Genomic DNA, 15,354 nt, shown 5'->3' with positions numbered 1-15,354 from the left:
TGGTCTGCAGCCTCTTCCTCTTTTTCCTTGTGCCCCCAGCCCCCCACCCCTTCTCACAGAAGACCAGCCTTCTTGACTTCCAGTCCATGTGGGCAATGGATGGCCATTAGCAACTTCTGAGAACATATATCAGGACCAGCCCCAGCTTCAAATCCCTCAGGAAAGGGTTGGGTTGGCCAATTCTAGTGGAGTGTCTAGGCCTGGACCTGTCACCTGTGGGTTATGTGGTAAGAGTAGGGGGGTTGGGACCTCTTGGAGTCGGGGGGAGATTGGGAATGTTTGTCATTAGAGGAGGAGGATCAAGGAGGGTAAAGGGGAGATGACTCCATAGCTGTCTACCATAGCTCGTATTCAAACTTCTTTTCATCCTAGTGAAGTGCTAAGTATACATCTTTCTGCTTATAAAAGGAAAATGGCCATTCTGTTACTTCTTTTCCAAAATTTTTGGTTTGAAGTCAATTTCTGCACTTGAAGGAAAAAGAGCTCTGAGGGGGCGGGTTCAGAGGTAAAAGGAATCATAATAGAATGAGCTAATTCTATATGTTAGGTACTGTCCTAAGCACTTTATGGGTGTTAACTGCTTAATAATCACAATAATCCTATAAGGTGGGTGCTGTTATTACCCTCACTTGCAGAGGAAGAACAAGGCACAGTTTTTGTTGTTGTTGTTGTTGTTTTTTTAAGATTTTTATTATTTATTTGAGTGAGAGAGACAGAGATAGAGAGAGCACAAGCAGGGAGGAGAGGGTGAAGCAGGCTTCCCACTGGGCAGGGAGCCTGACGTGACTCGATCCCAGGACCTTGGGGTCATGACCTGAGCCAAAGGCAGATACTTAACCAACTGAGCCACCCAAGTGCCCCAGGGGCAGTGGATCTTGATCTCTTTTTGGAAATCAATGGGCAGTGGCAGTCCTGATTCTCTGTGCTTCCCAACAGTTTTGGATCACGTGGTATTTCAGTAGCTTGTAGGTAGATGGTGAACACCTTTAGGGCAGGAATTGTCTTCATTCCTATTTCCGTCTCCAGGGCACCTTACATAATTGGAGAGCAAAGAATGCCAAATTAATGTGTGAGTCATGAATTAATAACAACTAGATTTACTGCAATTAAATAATCATTTACTGTACATCAGTTAAACATTGTGCTTTTATGCTGTGGGTTATAAATACAGAAGTAAATCCTGTAGATTTGCCCTCAGAGCTCACAGTCAGACAGAGGCAGACATGTGATACGATTAAAATATACATATATGTTAGAATAAGGGGTACATCATTTAAATAAGGGCAAATAGTGGCTAAATAGGGCAAATAGTGGCTAAAATGACCAACTGTAAAAGTATAATATTCTGATCTTGTACCTGGAAGTGAGGATTCAAAGATAAAAGGACATATTCCAAAGAAGTCCTAAGGAAGCTTACAGGGAGGACAAGCTATAACACAGGATATTGTAATTGCAGCAGCTGGTGAGGGTAGGATGTGACCCTAGGAGAACACCCCTGCCCTCTGCTTGGCTGAAATTAGTAAAGGCTTCAGAGCGGAGGCTGTACCTCATGCTAGAACAATATGTTGTCCAAGTACATGGATGGGGGACGTGAGAGGAGTGGGGTGACCTTTTCAAGACTGTGCCCACTTTGTATAATACCAAGAATATAATTTTATAAATGCCCTACAGCCTGGTTTTAAGGCATTAGTTGTAGATGCTAGTTCCTATTCTCACTAATCTTTTTTTTTTTTTAATTCAACACTATTGTTTATCTCCTCTTACACCTCAAACATGGTCTACTTGTCTCTTTGGTTGGATGACCAATTTTCCTTTGACTTCTTTGTTGCTTTCTCCATTCTCTCATTTTTTTTTTTTTTTTTAAGATTTATTCATTTATTTGAGAGAGAGAGAGACACACAAGCTGGGGGGAGGGGCAGAGAGAGAGGGAGAGAGAGAGAAGCAGACTCCCCACTGAGTGTGGGGCCCAACGCAGGGCTTGATCTCATGACCCCAAGATCACGACTTGAGCTCAAGAGTACAATGCTTAACCAACTGAGCCACACAGGTGCCCCTCTTTTTTTTTTTTTAAGATTTTTATTTTTAGGTAATCTCTACACCCAATGTGGGGCTCGAACTCACAACCCCGAGATCAAGAGTCACACGCTCCACTGACTGAGCCAGCCAGGTGCCCTTCCATTCTCTTTTTCTTAACCAGCCCCTTTCTCCTTTAAATTACTCATCCACTCTCATGAATTCGGCCCTTGTCTCTATAAGATCAGGGTGAAAATACTGACCTTTCCACAGCTCTGGTTGGAGTTGAGGGCAGAGGGGATGAACCTTGGAGATAAGGGAGGGAGGGAACTGTGGTGTCTCCAAGATAAAGACTGGAGGGCATGGGGGGTGGTGGTGGTAGGGGTACATGAGTGGTTTGCATCAGGGCTGTGTCCAGCGCTCCACAGCCCGGGGGATCAAAGCCTGGAATCCTATCCAGGTTGAGGATTCCTGCTGGTGCTAACTGGTCAAAGAGAGGGAGTGCCTTGGAACCAGGTGAGTGTTGGAAGTCTAGAAGCATACTGACTCCAGCAGGCAGATAAGGCAGTATTTAGTAAAGCATGAGCTGTTGAGATGTCAAGCTGAGAAAAGGAAAAACTGAGTAGGGTCCGAGAGCCCAGAACTAATAAGAGGACTAGTATGAAGATTCCATGGCTAGACTCCACAAGACTGTAAGAATGGGCCTAAGGATGAGGGAACAGAAGATGAATCCAAGGTCTTAGATGTTCATACAGAGCTTAGCACAGGGTTTGTGAAGCCACAGTGTAGAAGAGGAAGGGAAACCAGGTACAAGTGTTAGAGTTCAATAAGTTGCTGCTGTCTGAAGTTCGAGGGAGGGACTGGAAGCATTGCAAATGTTCTAGTTGTGCACACTTTATACACAATTTTTTTTTTTCCTGTGAATGTAGTGACAACATTTGAGTGTTTATTTAGGTAGGCTAACTGTACTGTTCTTTTTTTTTTTTTTTAAAGATTTTTATTTATTTATTTGAGAGAGAGAGAATGAGAGACAGCACGAGAGGGAAGAGGGTCAGAGGGAGAAGCAGACCCCCCGCTGAGCAGGGAGCCCGATGTGGGACTCCATCCCGGGACTCCAGGATCATGACTGGAGCCGAAGGCAGTCGCTTAACCGACTGAGCCACCCAGGCGCCCTAACTGTACTGTTCTTTGGTGCATTTCTCAATCTTAGGATGTGGTCTTTGCAGAAGAAATAGCATCAATCAATATATCTATATTTTTTATATATAAAGGGTATTCATAATATAGTTTCAGTGGGAGTAGTGAGAAGTATTGAGAGCAAGAATATATTGTCATAGGTATAGTGATCCTTCAACTTTGGGGTTCTGCTGAATGGGGCAGGGAGCATTCCTACTTCCCCCCGGTTGCAATGTCTCTTCAAATGTTGAGTGTTTCCATTGGTGTCCTGGATATTTCCAACTGGTTGTCTTGCCAAATTACTTATGTACCATCAAGGTCATCTTGGTACTAATTCTCACTGCATATGCAACCAGCTTCCTGGTTTTATCCCTACATAAGTTAATGACTCCTTCAGAATTGTAGAGGCTCAAAACTTCCGTCTGGTAAAATTGACAAAAAAAAAAAAAAAAAGGATTGATTGGAACTTTATCTTGAAGCAAGAGACAGAAAACAATGAAATAATTTTTCTGTCTTTAACTCAATTTAGATTTTAACGACAACTGTACTAAATCTTAACAGTGAACAAAGAAGAAATCACGTGCTTCATTTTTTGGTGCGATTTTTATTTTTTTTGGACAAAATTGTACAATGGTATAAGATGTGTGATGTTCTCAGGACAACCTTAATGAGAATCATTTTGGAAAATAGATTTGAGGGCTTTATGAAAGAGGTACTTCTTAAAACTTTGATATTAAGTCATTCCTTTTGAAATTCTCAGGAGTTATTTACTAATTTATTTTTCTGTAGTGGTCTTATGGCCCTGGGCTATGGACGTGTTTATATAGAGTGGCTTTGCCTTCCTTCTGATGGGGCCCCAGTGGTTTTGCCATTCCAGACTAGCTGTTATATTAATTTCTTAGGTTAGACCATTCTAGCTCATGCATAGTCTAAACTCAGAACCCCCCTCTAAGTATGGCACAGACATAGGATGAGTACTTGTGAAGGGTACCTGTTCCACAGAGCTGAAAATAGTTGCTGCATGGCCCTTTATAGAGGAAGTGTGGGATCATGATGGCCTGTTTCATCCATTCATGGCTCTGGGCAGTTGGCAAGCCCCCTTGCTGCTTTCCCCACCTTGTGGACAGAATCACTGCTTGGGCTGGCTTTCTGCAGGGATCTGTTGAAAGGGTTAGGACCCCTCAGCTTCTCTACCCACACTGTGATAAAACCCCAGTGCTAACCCCCAGGCCCTGTATCTGACCCAAATCCATGGAGCCTGCCATGGTGCCAATTCCCTTGACTGCTCTGGCTTTCAAGTCTCTCTTTGTTCTGGCTTCTGGGCATTTATCTTTCAAGCTCAGGTGAATATTAAATTTTCTGTTATATTTTGTCCTGTGCTGTATGTGTTCATAGAGAGTGGGGAGCTCTTTTGTCTTGCTGCTCAAGAGGACTTTTTTCTCAATAATATTGTAATAATTTATGGTGACCGATGGTGACTACACTTATGTGAGCACTGAGTGCTGAGAAATGTGCAGAATTGTCAAATCAACGTGTTGTACCTGAAACTAACATGATGTTGTGTGTCAATTGCATTTTGATAAAAAATGCATACTCTAAAATTTTTTTAAAAAGTAGGACATTTCTCAATGCAAATTCACTGTTTACAATCAGACTTTATTCTATTTTAGAATGAGTTGCAGAAGTTCATGGATGTTACATTTGAAAAGATTCAAAACACAAATCAAGCTCTAAGTATGTTAAAGAAATTTGAAAGGTAAAAAACAATAGAATTTGAAGCAAATTCTATTCTATTTTCTAAAACTGGGGTCATATGAGCATAGTTTAGCTTATTTTGTTATTATTAATTATTTTTTCATATTCTAATGGAAAGAAAATCCTTTCTTGTCATTCAGCATAACAAAGTCTCAGTTTTTAAGTTCTTCAGATGATTAAGAATTTGTTTTATTTCCTGTTAGCTTTGAAGTAACTTGTAACTGCCTTTCATATTAATGTTTAAGTAACTTGAAAAAATTCTTACCAGATTAATGGTTTTGCCTAGATTTTAAGGATTGATACTATTTTTTTTTTAAGTAAACTCTGTTTCCAACATGGGGCTTGAACTCATGACTCTGAAATCAAGAGTCACATGCTCTACTGACTGAGCCAGCCAGGCACCCCAATCCTATTTTTTAAAACTACTTTATAGTGATATAATGGATAGATTGATATTATTTTGATTTTTTAAAAATGCCAAATACCTCATTCTTTTCCATTACCGTATGTTTTTTAAAGGTTTTATTTATTTATTATTTGAGAGAGAAAGAGAGAGTGAACAGGGGGAGGAACAGAGGGAGAGGAACAAGCAGACTCCATACTCAGTGTGGAGCCTGACGCAGGGCTTGATCTGAGATCATTACCTGAGCCAAAACCAAGAGTCGGACACTTCACCGACTGAGCTACCCAGGTGCCCCTCCATTACCATATGCTTTAAAATAAACCTTAATAAAGGAGATTGCTAGATATCTTCTCATTAATTCAAACCATTTGCTTTTTTAAAAAATCAGATTGAACATACCTAATCTTGGTATTGATGACAAATATCGGCGTGTTCTTGAGAACTATGGGGCTGACATTGATATGATCTCTAAGCTGTATACAAAGCAGAAATGCGATCCTCCTTTGGCTCGAGATCAGCCTCCCATCGCCGGGAAGATTCTTTGGGCCCGTCAGCTCTTCCACAGGATTCAGCAACCAATGCAGCTTTTCCAGCAGCACCCAACTGTGCTCCAGACGGCTGAAGCCAAGCCCGTGATTCGCAATTACAACAGAGTAGCCAAGGTACTCCTGGAGTTTGAGGTTCTCTACCACAGGGCATGGCTTCAACAGGTGAGTCTCTACATGTGTGCTCCTCAAAGACGTCTACATTGTCAAATCAGTGGGAAACCCTCTGCTAGCCCAGGGCAGTTTTATTCCTGTAGAAAGTTGGATTTGTGGGTATTTCCTAAGGCAGGTTTGGTTGAATGTAGATAATCAAAGAGTACAATATGTCCATGAAGAAAAATAATGATTAATTTTGAAAAAAAAATTATAAGCCAGGTAACAGAAACTCATTTTTATTTAATTTACAGACTCCTAAGGGAGAAAGAAGATCCTGTTTATTGGTTGTTTTACCTAGTTGATTAGGATTTCTGACTTATTTTCTATCCATTAAGTTCTGTAATGGGTCAGTAAATACTAGTATGTCTCTGTTAAGCAAAGTCTTAAATTTTCTTTGGTTATACTAGGTTCGTCAAATTGTATTTCATACCCTACCAACACTTGTATCTCTCTGTAGATTGGCAGGAAGTGTCTCAGAGGATAAAATTCAGGCTGACAAAGCTACTTTGGTGTCTCATTCTCCTGGTTCAGCTTTTGGTGACTGAGCCAATAACAGAGATGTCCCCATAGGGGTATTCATTGTTTTCCTAGATAACTGAAAACTGAGTTTAGTAGATTTTATGAAACTTTTGTTAGGAAAAATAACGGAATAGGCATGAAGGTACCTCGGAGCTAAATGGCTTTTGAGAAGCCCCCACTCTTGCACTCTTGTCTACTTATCTGTCGGGTGTGAGAGAGTCACAACCCAGACGTTTTGTCAGATTGACTGCATAGCTTCACTTGAAGCTTGAAGGCCCTTTTCTGAAAGTGACCTTAGAAGAAGAGTGTTGTCTTTAATTTGAGAAGCTCAAATCCATGTGAGAATACTTCCTGGTCAGCGTTCCCAGAAATGCTGAGCTAGATACCCTGTGTAGGCATTGAACTTTCCAATAGTAAAAATGTTGATCTCTCTTCACACAGGTTGAAGAAATTCACATAGGACTTGGGGCATCTTTATTGGTGAAGGCTCCACGCACAGGGGAATTGTTTGTAAACTTTGATCCTCAGATATTAACCTTATTTAGAGAAACAGAGTGCATGATGCAGATGGGTCTAGAAGTTTCACCATTTGCAGCTGCCCTGTTCCAGAAACGGGATGTATACAAAAAGAACTTCAGTAACATGAAGGTATGGTACTTTAATTTTTTTCCTCCTTTCTGGCTAGCCCCAGTTTGTATTAAAAAAAATCTGGTGGTGTGTCACTGTTGAGGGGTAGTAAGTGCCCAGGATGACTGAAATGGAGACTGAGAGGGAATGAGACTCTAGGGTCAGCAAGGGCCTGCTCATCACCGATCTCATAGACCCAGGGTATAAGTTTGAATGCACCAGGAAGCCATTGTAGGAATTGAAGCAGGAGAAAAAGGCATGATGCTTTTTATAATAAAAATTGTTCTTATTGCTAGGTAGAGAATAGATGTTAGGGGGACAAGAGTGTCAGTGTGAAGGCAGCGTGCAGGCTGTTGTATTGGTTCAGGTTGCAGATGAGGGTGGCTTAAAATAGGGTGGCAGCTGAGTGGTAGATCCGTGGATTAGAGAATAATGTCAATAGCAGGTTATGAGGGAACTTGAGGATGATTCCTTTGTTTTTGGTGTGAGCGACGCAATGGATTTACTAAAGTAGGGCGATTATGTATTACTGTGTAGGTCATTTTTCTGTATAACTTTTGCTCAGTAACATGCCGTGGCCCAGAATGAAAGTTCCATTTACAGAGATGGCAAAGACTGGATCTACTATATTTTGGAAGACAGGAGGGAATCAGTAATTTCCATCTGAAGCATAAGATGATTTTTAGAGTTCGAAATGGAGGTGTTATTCATGCAGATAGATATGTTAAGTCTGGAGTTGAGTGGAGAAGTCAAAGTGGAAGGCATAGTTTTGAGAGTTTTAAAAATATAGTTGGTATTTAGGGGCACCTGGCTGGCTCAGTCAGAAGAGCATGCAACTTTTTTTTTTTTTTTAAGATTATTTATTTGAGAGAGAGCGAGAGAGAGAGAGCATGAAAGGGGGAAGGGGCTGAGGGAGAGAATATCTAAGCAGCCTCCCTCTGAGCACAGAGCCCAACGTGGGGCCCGATCCCATGACCCATGAGATCAGGACCTGAGCTGAAACCAAGAGTTGGATGCTCAACTGACTGAGCCACCCAGGCACCCCATGAGCATGCAACTCTTGATCTTGGGGTCATGAGTTTGAGCCCCACATTGGGCATAGAGATTGCTAAAAAAAAATAAACTTGAAATATAGTTGGTTTTTAAAGTCATTGTCCTGGGTGAGATGTCCAAGGAAGAGAATAAAGATAAAGAAGAGTAGAGGGCCTAGGCTAAATTCTGGTTGTCCCAATATTAACAGGTCTGATAGAGGAGGATGAGTATGCAAATAAAATTAAGGATTGGTCATTGAGGTGGGAAGAAAGGGTTAGAAAATCCTCATGCGGGAGGGAATGATCATCAGTGACGAGTGCATCTTGTGCAAGGTGAGTGCAGAGATGCAGCCATGGTATTTGACAAGTGGAAAACCTCATTACAGTTTTATACTGCCTAACCTCATAGGATGGGGCCAGTGAGGCCATGCCTTTGCATAATGCTTTACATTTTAACCATTCATTATTCCATGTGATCTTATCCATAGCCACGTTAGGTGATTGGGATAGAATATTATCATATTATCTTATGACAAAACCATGGTTCAGAGAAGTTAAATGACTTAGCCAAGTTTTCATATCTAGTAAATGGCAGAAGTAGCACCTGAACCCAGACTTGTAGTCTACTGTTTTCCGCTCCTTCATGTTATATTAAAAAGCTAATATTGTCAATGGACCGACATTCCTCAAATGTGGGCCCATCAAATACTGGTCAGCATGTTGAGATTCCCTTTAGACTTTTCTTGCCTGTTAGGAAAACCACTTAGTCAATTTACATATTTGCAAAGAAACTAGTATTTTTTACTAAGAAATAATATTTATCAGAATATAAAGTTGCTAATAATAATTTTGTCCACAGAATTATTATTTCAGTTATCTATTGCAGGTTAACAACCAACCTCAAAATGTAGTGGCTTAAAACAATCATTTCATTATATTTCATGATTTCATGGATAAAGAGTTTAAGCAAGCCTTGGCTAGGTGATTCTTCTGTTCCATGTGGCATTGACTAAGATTATTTAGTTCAGCTGGCAGGTGTTGGATCTGGAAGGTCCAAAGTGACCTCATTCTCGTGTCTGGTTCTTTGATGAGTATAGCACAAAGTTTCACTCAGTTGGGATTAAGGACTGGAGCATCTATGTGTGGTCTTTCAGGATGGAGGCCTCAGAGTAGTAGAATTTCTTATGTGGTTAATTCAGGGTCCTAAGAGAGGACATTGCAGTAAACACAGAGGAAGCTGCATGGCTTTTAGGACAGCCTCATAGGTCTTAGCATCACTTCTGTTGTAATCAGTTGGGCTCCAGAAGTCCACCCAGATGCAAGGAGAGAGGACATGTATCCTACACCGTGAGGGAAGGAGGATCAAAAAATGTTTTAAAATGTTAAAATGTCATATAAATGACAATTCAAGGAAGTAAATTGTCATCTGGTTGACATTTATTGTATCTTTGAGGTTGAAAGAGTGAAAGATCCCCACCCAACACGAGTGGCTGGTAGGAACAGATCTTTCGGAGGGTTTGGGGGACTACCTCCGATGTTGCAGAGTTATTGTGCTGAATATTTAACAGAGCTCTCTGGCTCCCACAGATACACCAAGGTAGCTGAGGGATTGTTTTCTTCAACTTTTCCTTGGAATGGAGTTCAAAAAGAAATGAGCCTGCCTAGACTAACAATTACGAGTATAGATTCTAAAGCCGATTTGATCTGGATACAAACCATTATCTTTGCGCAAATTATTTTACCCTTCTAAGCCTCAGTTTATCATCTATAAAATGAATAATATCTCATGGGGTTAAAAAGGATAAAAGGGGAGAAGTAAAATGATTTGCTTCCCAGATAGAGTAAGTGATGGACATTGAGAAAAGATAAGCCGTGGATAAACGCTTCAGCAAATGTGTAAGTAGCTGCTCATAGAACCACACAATGCAGACTTTTCCAAAGTGGCTTTCATGGAAATTGAAAGAATATAGAGAAATTGTGGAAAAGTATTATATGAAGAAAGGATTATGTGGCCCGTTTGGGCCATTACAGTATAAAACTGTAATGAGGTTTTCCACTTGTCAATTTAACAAAATTCAGAAAATTTCATTGGGCTTCTTACTTTGTTCTTACAGTTTTCTCAGAATCGTTAATATTAATTGTGATTGTCCAAGAGGGGAGATAGTTACCCATCCATGGACCGTTTTTCTTTTTTTTTTTTAGTAGAATCTCTTAGGGCTAGTAATCCAAGGAAAACACTTGGGTAAACATTGATCTAATGACAAAGTAATATCAACATGCATATTACAAATATGAACTTAAAAACAGTTGTATTTGAGAAGTGTGTTCAAGTTACCTTCTTACAATTAATTATTATTAATACTAACATTACCAAAAAAGATAGGCTGGAAGTGCTTTTAGTCTTATTTAAAATGGTAACATATGAACAAAGGACCGACACAGTTCAATATTATACAACAGGTAAATTTCAGTGTAGGAACAGAATCCATGAGTTTCTAATCACAAATGCTCCTGATAACAACTAATTAATAAATTAGGGAAATATTGATTGACCATCTCCTATGTGCCCGGTACTGTTTCAGGTGCGTTGAACAAAGCGGACAAAATTCTTGTTCTTATAGAAACTCTTGTCCTTATATTCTAGTTGGGTAATACAGCAAATAACCCATGAACCTTAAAAATAGGTAAGTTACATAGTCTATTAGACAGTGATAGGCATATGGAAAAAATAGAGCAGGGCAAAGAGGATAGTAACTACCTGTGTAGGTAGTTTTTGATGATGGTTTACAAACTTAAATAGGTATTTGGGATAGGCCTGATTGAGAGGATGGCATTTGAGTAATTATTTGAAGGGGATGCAAAGTCCCTGAGGCTAGCGACCAGCAAGGAAGACAGTAGGGCAGGACTGGGTAAGGGATGAGAAGAATGATTACAGAAGAGATCAGAGAGGTAATGGGGACCAGCCTGGGTAGAACTTTGCAGACTCACATAAGAACTTGTAGGGGGAGACGAACCATGAGAGACTATGGACTCCGGGAAACAAACTGAGGGTTTTAGAGAGGAGGCAGTGGGGGGATGGGTTAGCCTGGTGATGGGTATTAAGGAGGGCACATATTGCACGGAGCACTGGGTGTTATATGCAAACAATGAATCATGGAACACTACATCAAAAACTAATGATGTACTGTATGGTGACTAACATAATAAAAAAAATAAAAATAAAAATATTTTCCTGCAAAAAAAAAAAAGAACTTGTAGCTCTAAATGAGATGGGAAGGCATGCAGTCATGTAAGCAATGGGGTTAATAGTCTGATTTACATTTTGAAAGGATGCCTCTTGCTGCGAAATTGAGCATAGACTGTAGGGGGCATTAGTGGAAGCAGGGAGACAATGGTAGACCATTACAATAACTTGGAGGAGAGTCAGCGATGGTGGGTATGGTGCATATGGTAAGCAGGTCAGATACAGATCTCTTGAATATGGAGCAAACAAGATATCCTGATGGATTGTCTGTGGATCTGAAAGACAGGAGCCACCGTAGGATGGGATGGAGAATGCTGGGGGCAGAGAAGGTTTTGGGGAAGAACAAACTTTCAGTTTTGGACATGCTAAGTTTGAAACGTCTTTTATGTATTCAGTTGGAGATACTAAACAGGCTTTCACCATATATGAGTCTAGACTTTAGGAGTGAGATCTGGGCTGAGATGTGAACTTGGTTTTCTTTGGCATATGCATGATACCTAAAGCTGTGACACTTACATTGATGCTGGTTCCTGACTCCTTATATGCTTTGGGCCTTACATCAAAACTTGGCCTATGATTTCAGCAACGGGCTGAGGCAGACTTCGGGTGACCCCGGCACTTTGGGTGATGAGTATGGTCCATCAGAAGTGCCCAGAGAATCAGGCAGTGCATGGTGCCAGCACACAAAGTTGAATGAATGAGCCTTGTGATGCATAGGCTAAGGCACTGGTAACGTGGTTTAGAAAACTCACTTGAGGGCGCCTGGGTGGCTCAGATGGTTAAGCGTCTGCCTTCGGCTCAGGTCATGATCCCAGGGTCCTGGGATCGAGTCCCACATCGGGCTCCCGGCTCAGCGGGGAGCCTGCTTCTCCCTCTGACCCTCTCCCCTCTCATGCTGTTTCTCTCTCTCGCTCGCTCTCTAAAAAATAAATAAAATCTTTAAAAAAAAAAAAAGAAAGAAAAAGAAAACTCACTTGACCTTAGAACTTTTCTCCCCTTTTGGCCTGGGGAAGGGGTGAGAAACTCCTACTCTTAAGTTCTTTTTTTCTCTTCTTCAGCTGTATTTTATTGGATTAGGAATTTACGTTTATGGAGAGATTGCTCATCTTCTATTCTTGTTTTGTTTTGGCCGCTTTACCTGCCAGGCTGCTATTGGAGGCCTATAAAGCTGGACCCTAAATAAAAGCCATCCTCTGGATTAAAAAAACAAGATATTAAAAGTGTGATATTAATCGATCATTTGACCTCCATTTCATTGCAGATGATGCTGGCTGAATATCAGAGAGTGAAGTCAAAAATGCCTCCCACCATAGAGACACTGATGGCCCCTCATTTGGCTAAAGTGGACGAAGCTCTTCAACCGGGCCTGGCTGCACTGAGCTGGACCTCACTGAACATTGAGATATACTTAAAAAACACTTTTGCAAAGATCAGTAAGACTGTCTGAATGGTTATTATTTCTCATTTTGTAAGGCTGAGTTCTTAACGTCTAACTGTATAATTTCTTCCAGATACTGTGATATAAATAATGCAATGGGAGTGTTATTCTTAAGCTGTTCTCTAGGGAATTTTACCAAAAGACACAAATTCGTTAATTTCCTGGAAACTAGATATATTCACTATTTAATTTTATCCCCAGAGATAAACTACATTTAAAAATTATGCTTATTGTTGGACACTAGACTTTAAATAAGATGGTCAATTTAAAGTTGGAAAACTGTGATCCAGAGATGCTGAGTGACTTCTAATGTGATAGAGATGTAAGCAGAAAGGATGAGTTTAGAACCCAGTTCCCTTGCCTCTAAACCAATAGTCTTTCCAAAATACATCTCCTTGGGAACTAAAACAGGAGGAAATAGGCTAACATTCTAGAAGGAGGTATTTATGAATGGCATAAAAACTTCATGGTGAGAGTTTTCACTACCAAATTGGAACAGGCTACCAAGGTAGACTTTAGTACTACTCTTCCTAGAGAATATTAGCATTAGAATGTTTACGCTTGGATGTTTTATTATTACATTAGTTGGAGACAGGAGCTAGTTTCTAAAGAAGTTCTCCTTAGTTCTCTGATTCTGTTTTCTTTTTGTGATTTAAGTGAAAGATCTAAGATGGATGTCAGAAGTCCAAAATGACTCTTAGGGAATTCAAAATCAAGGTATCAGCAGAGGTAGTTCCTTCTGGTAGCTCTGGGGGAGAATCCTTTCCAGAGGCCATTCTACATCCTTTGGGCTCATGGTCCCTCCATCCTCAAAGCTAGCAACATAGTATTCTCAAATCTCTTTCTCTCTGTTTCTTTGCTTTCATGGGCACGTTGTCTTCTGTCTGACTCTGACTCTCCTACCTCCCTCTTACAAGGACCCTTATGGCTATACTGGCCCCACCTAGTGTAGATAATTCCCACCTAGATAATTTAGCACAGTCTCTACATCTCAAGTTCCTTAACTTGATCACATTTGCAAAGTCCCCTTTCCCATATCTGGTAGCATTCGAAGGGGATTAGGATGTGGACATCTTGGAGGTGGGGGGCCTGGGTCATAGATGTCCTTGGAGAAGCTTTCAAGAATCAGAAACAGTGAAGAATTATATTGAGCATGCATGCTCACAGAAAAGTGTTGGCTCTCTTTTAGTAGGAAATAAACTTACCAGGCAGAACTTTTTGGTATCTTGGTATTAGCTTAGAAATGATTGAAAACTTTTAGGGCCTTATTCTTTAGGAAGCAAAGGTATTTATTTAAGGGAGTGTTTTATGTCTTTGATACATCATGAGTATATAACATGGACTTCTCTGTATTCAATTTTAACTTCATTCCCCAGACAAAAGTGATATCAGAAAAAAAGAATTCACTCTATGGTATCTGTTGAAACTGTATTATCCCTTAGATGGAGCTTTATTAACCATCATTCCTACTTTTGATGTAAAAGTGTTAATTTCCTCTAGAACTGACCTTTCTGTCCATGGAAACTTAGTGCTCAATATTACTTCAGCATAATTCTAAAAAATGTACCTTATGATAGTAACTGTAAAAGAAAAATCGAGGGAATTTCACTTTAATAATCTCTGTAGGGGAGCCTGGCTGGCTCAGTCGGTAGAGCAGGCGACTCTTGGTCTCGGGGTTGTTAAGTTCGAGCCCCATGTTGGGTTGGAGATTACTTAAAAATAAAATCTTAAAAAAGAATATCTGCAGGATACCCCCTGTGGAATAGGCTGTTCTCTAGGGAATTTTACCAAAATACATGAATTCGTTAATTTCCTGGAAACTAGATATATTCACTATTTAATTTTATCCCCAGAGATAAACTGCATTTAAAAATTATACTTATTGGGGCGCCTGGGTGGCTCAGTTGGTTAAGCGACTGCCTTCTGCTCAGGTCATGATCCTGGAGTCCCGGGATCGAGTCCCGCATCGGGCTCCTTGCTCGGCAGGGAGTCTGCTTCTCCCTCTGACCCTCCCCCTCTCATGCTCTCTCATTCTCACTCTCAAATAAATAAATAAAATCTTAAAAAAAAAAATTATACTTATTGTTGGACACTAGACTTTAAATAAGTAGGAAGCAGGGATGACAAAGAGGATGACAAAGGGGAATTCCAGAAGAAGGAAAGACATGACGAGTAGATGAGTAGGCAGTATGGTACACATGGCCATGGAAGGAAGCTCAGGGGGTCAGTGCCTGCGCAGGACGAGGGGGCCGCTGGAAATATGTGCAGGTTCCCAGGAAGCCTCCTGGGGGCGCTGCATTCGAGCCAGCTCTTCAAGTCTGAGTCACAGTGAGGCCGGTGGAGAGAGCGAGAGTGGGAAGCTGGTTAGAGGAAGGACAGTGTGCAGAAACCAAGTGAGAAATAGCCATCTGGATCGACTTTAATCCTGATTTCAGCACTGCAGCTTA

At 40.7% G+C, this 15,354-nt stretch overlaps 1 protein-coding gene across 5 annotated transcripts in view; it reads left to right on the top strand.

Annotated features, from left to right (window-relative positions):
• DNAH5 (dynein axonemal heavy chain 5) overlaps nucleotides 1–15,354 on the top strand; it is a 259,439-nt gene that overhangs the window by 80,040 nt on the left and 164,045 nt on the right. For all 5 annotated transcript variants that reach the window (XM_081825908.1, XM_081825907.1, XM_081825906.1 and 2 more), the window contains exons 13-16: nucleotides 4,860–4,945; nucleotides 5,736–6,057; nucleotides 7,009–7,215; nucleotides 12,731–12,902. In XM_081825908.1, coding sequence (XP_081682034.1) covers nucleotides 4,860–4,945; nucleotides 5,736–6,057; nucleotides 7,009–7,215; nucleotides 12,731–12,902 — 787 coding nt within the window. The remainder of the gene's footprint in view (nucleotides 1–4,859; nucleotides 4,946–5,735; nucleotides 6,058–7,008; nucleotides 7,216–12,730; nucleotides 12,903–15,354) is intronic.

This window comes from Leptonychotes weddellii, chromosome 7 (assembly GCF_054177405.1).
Source record: "Leptonychotes weddellii isolate Sample4059 chromosome 7, ASM5417740v2, whole genome shotgun sequence".
NCBI classification, from domain to species: Eukaryota; Metazoa; Chordata; class Mammalia; order Carnivora; family Phocidae; genus Leptonychotes; species Leptonychotes weddellii.
This window is presented reverse-complemented; position numbering and strand designations above follow the sequence as displayed.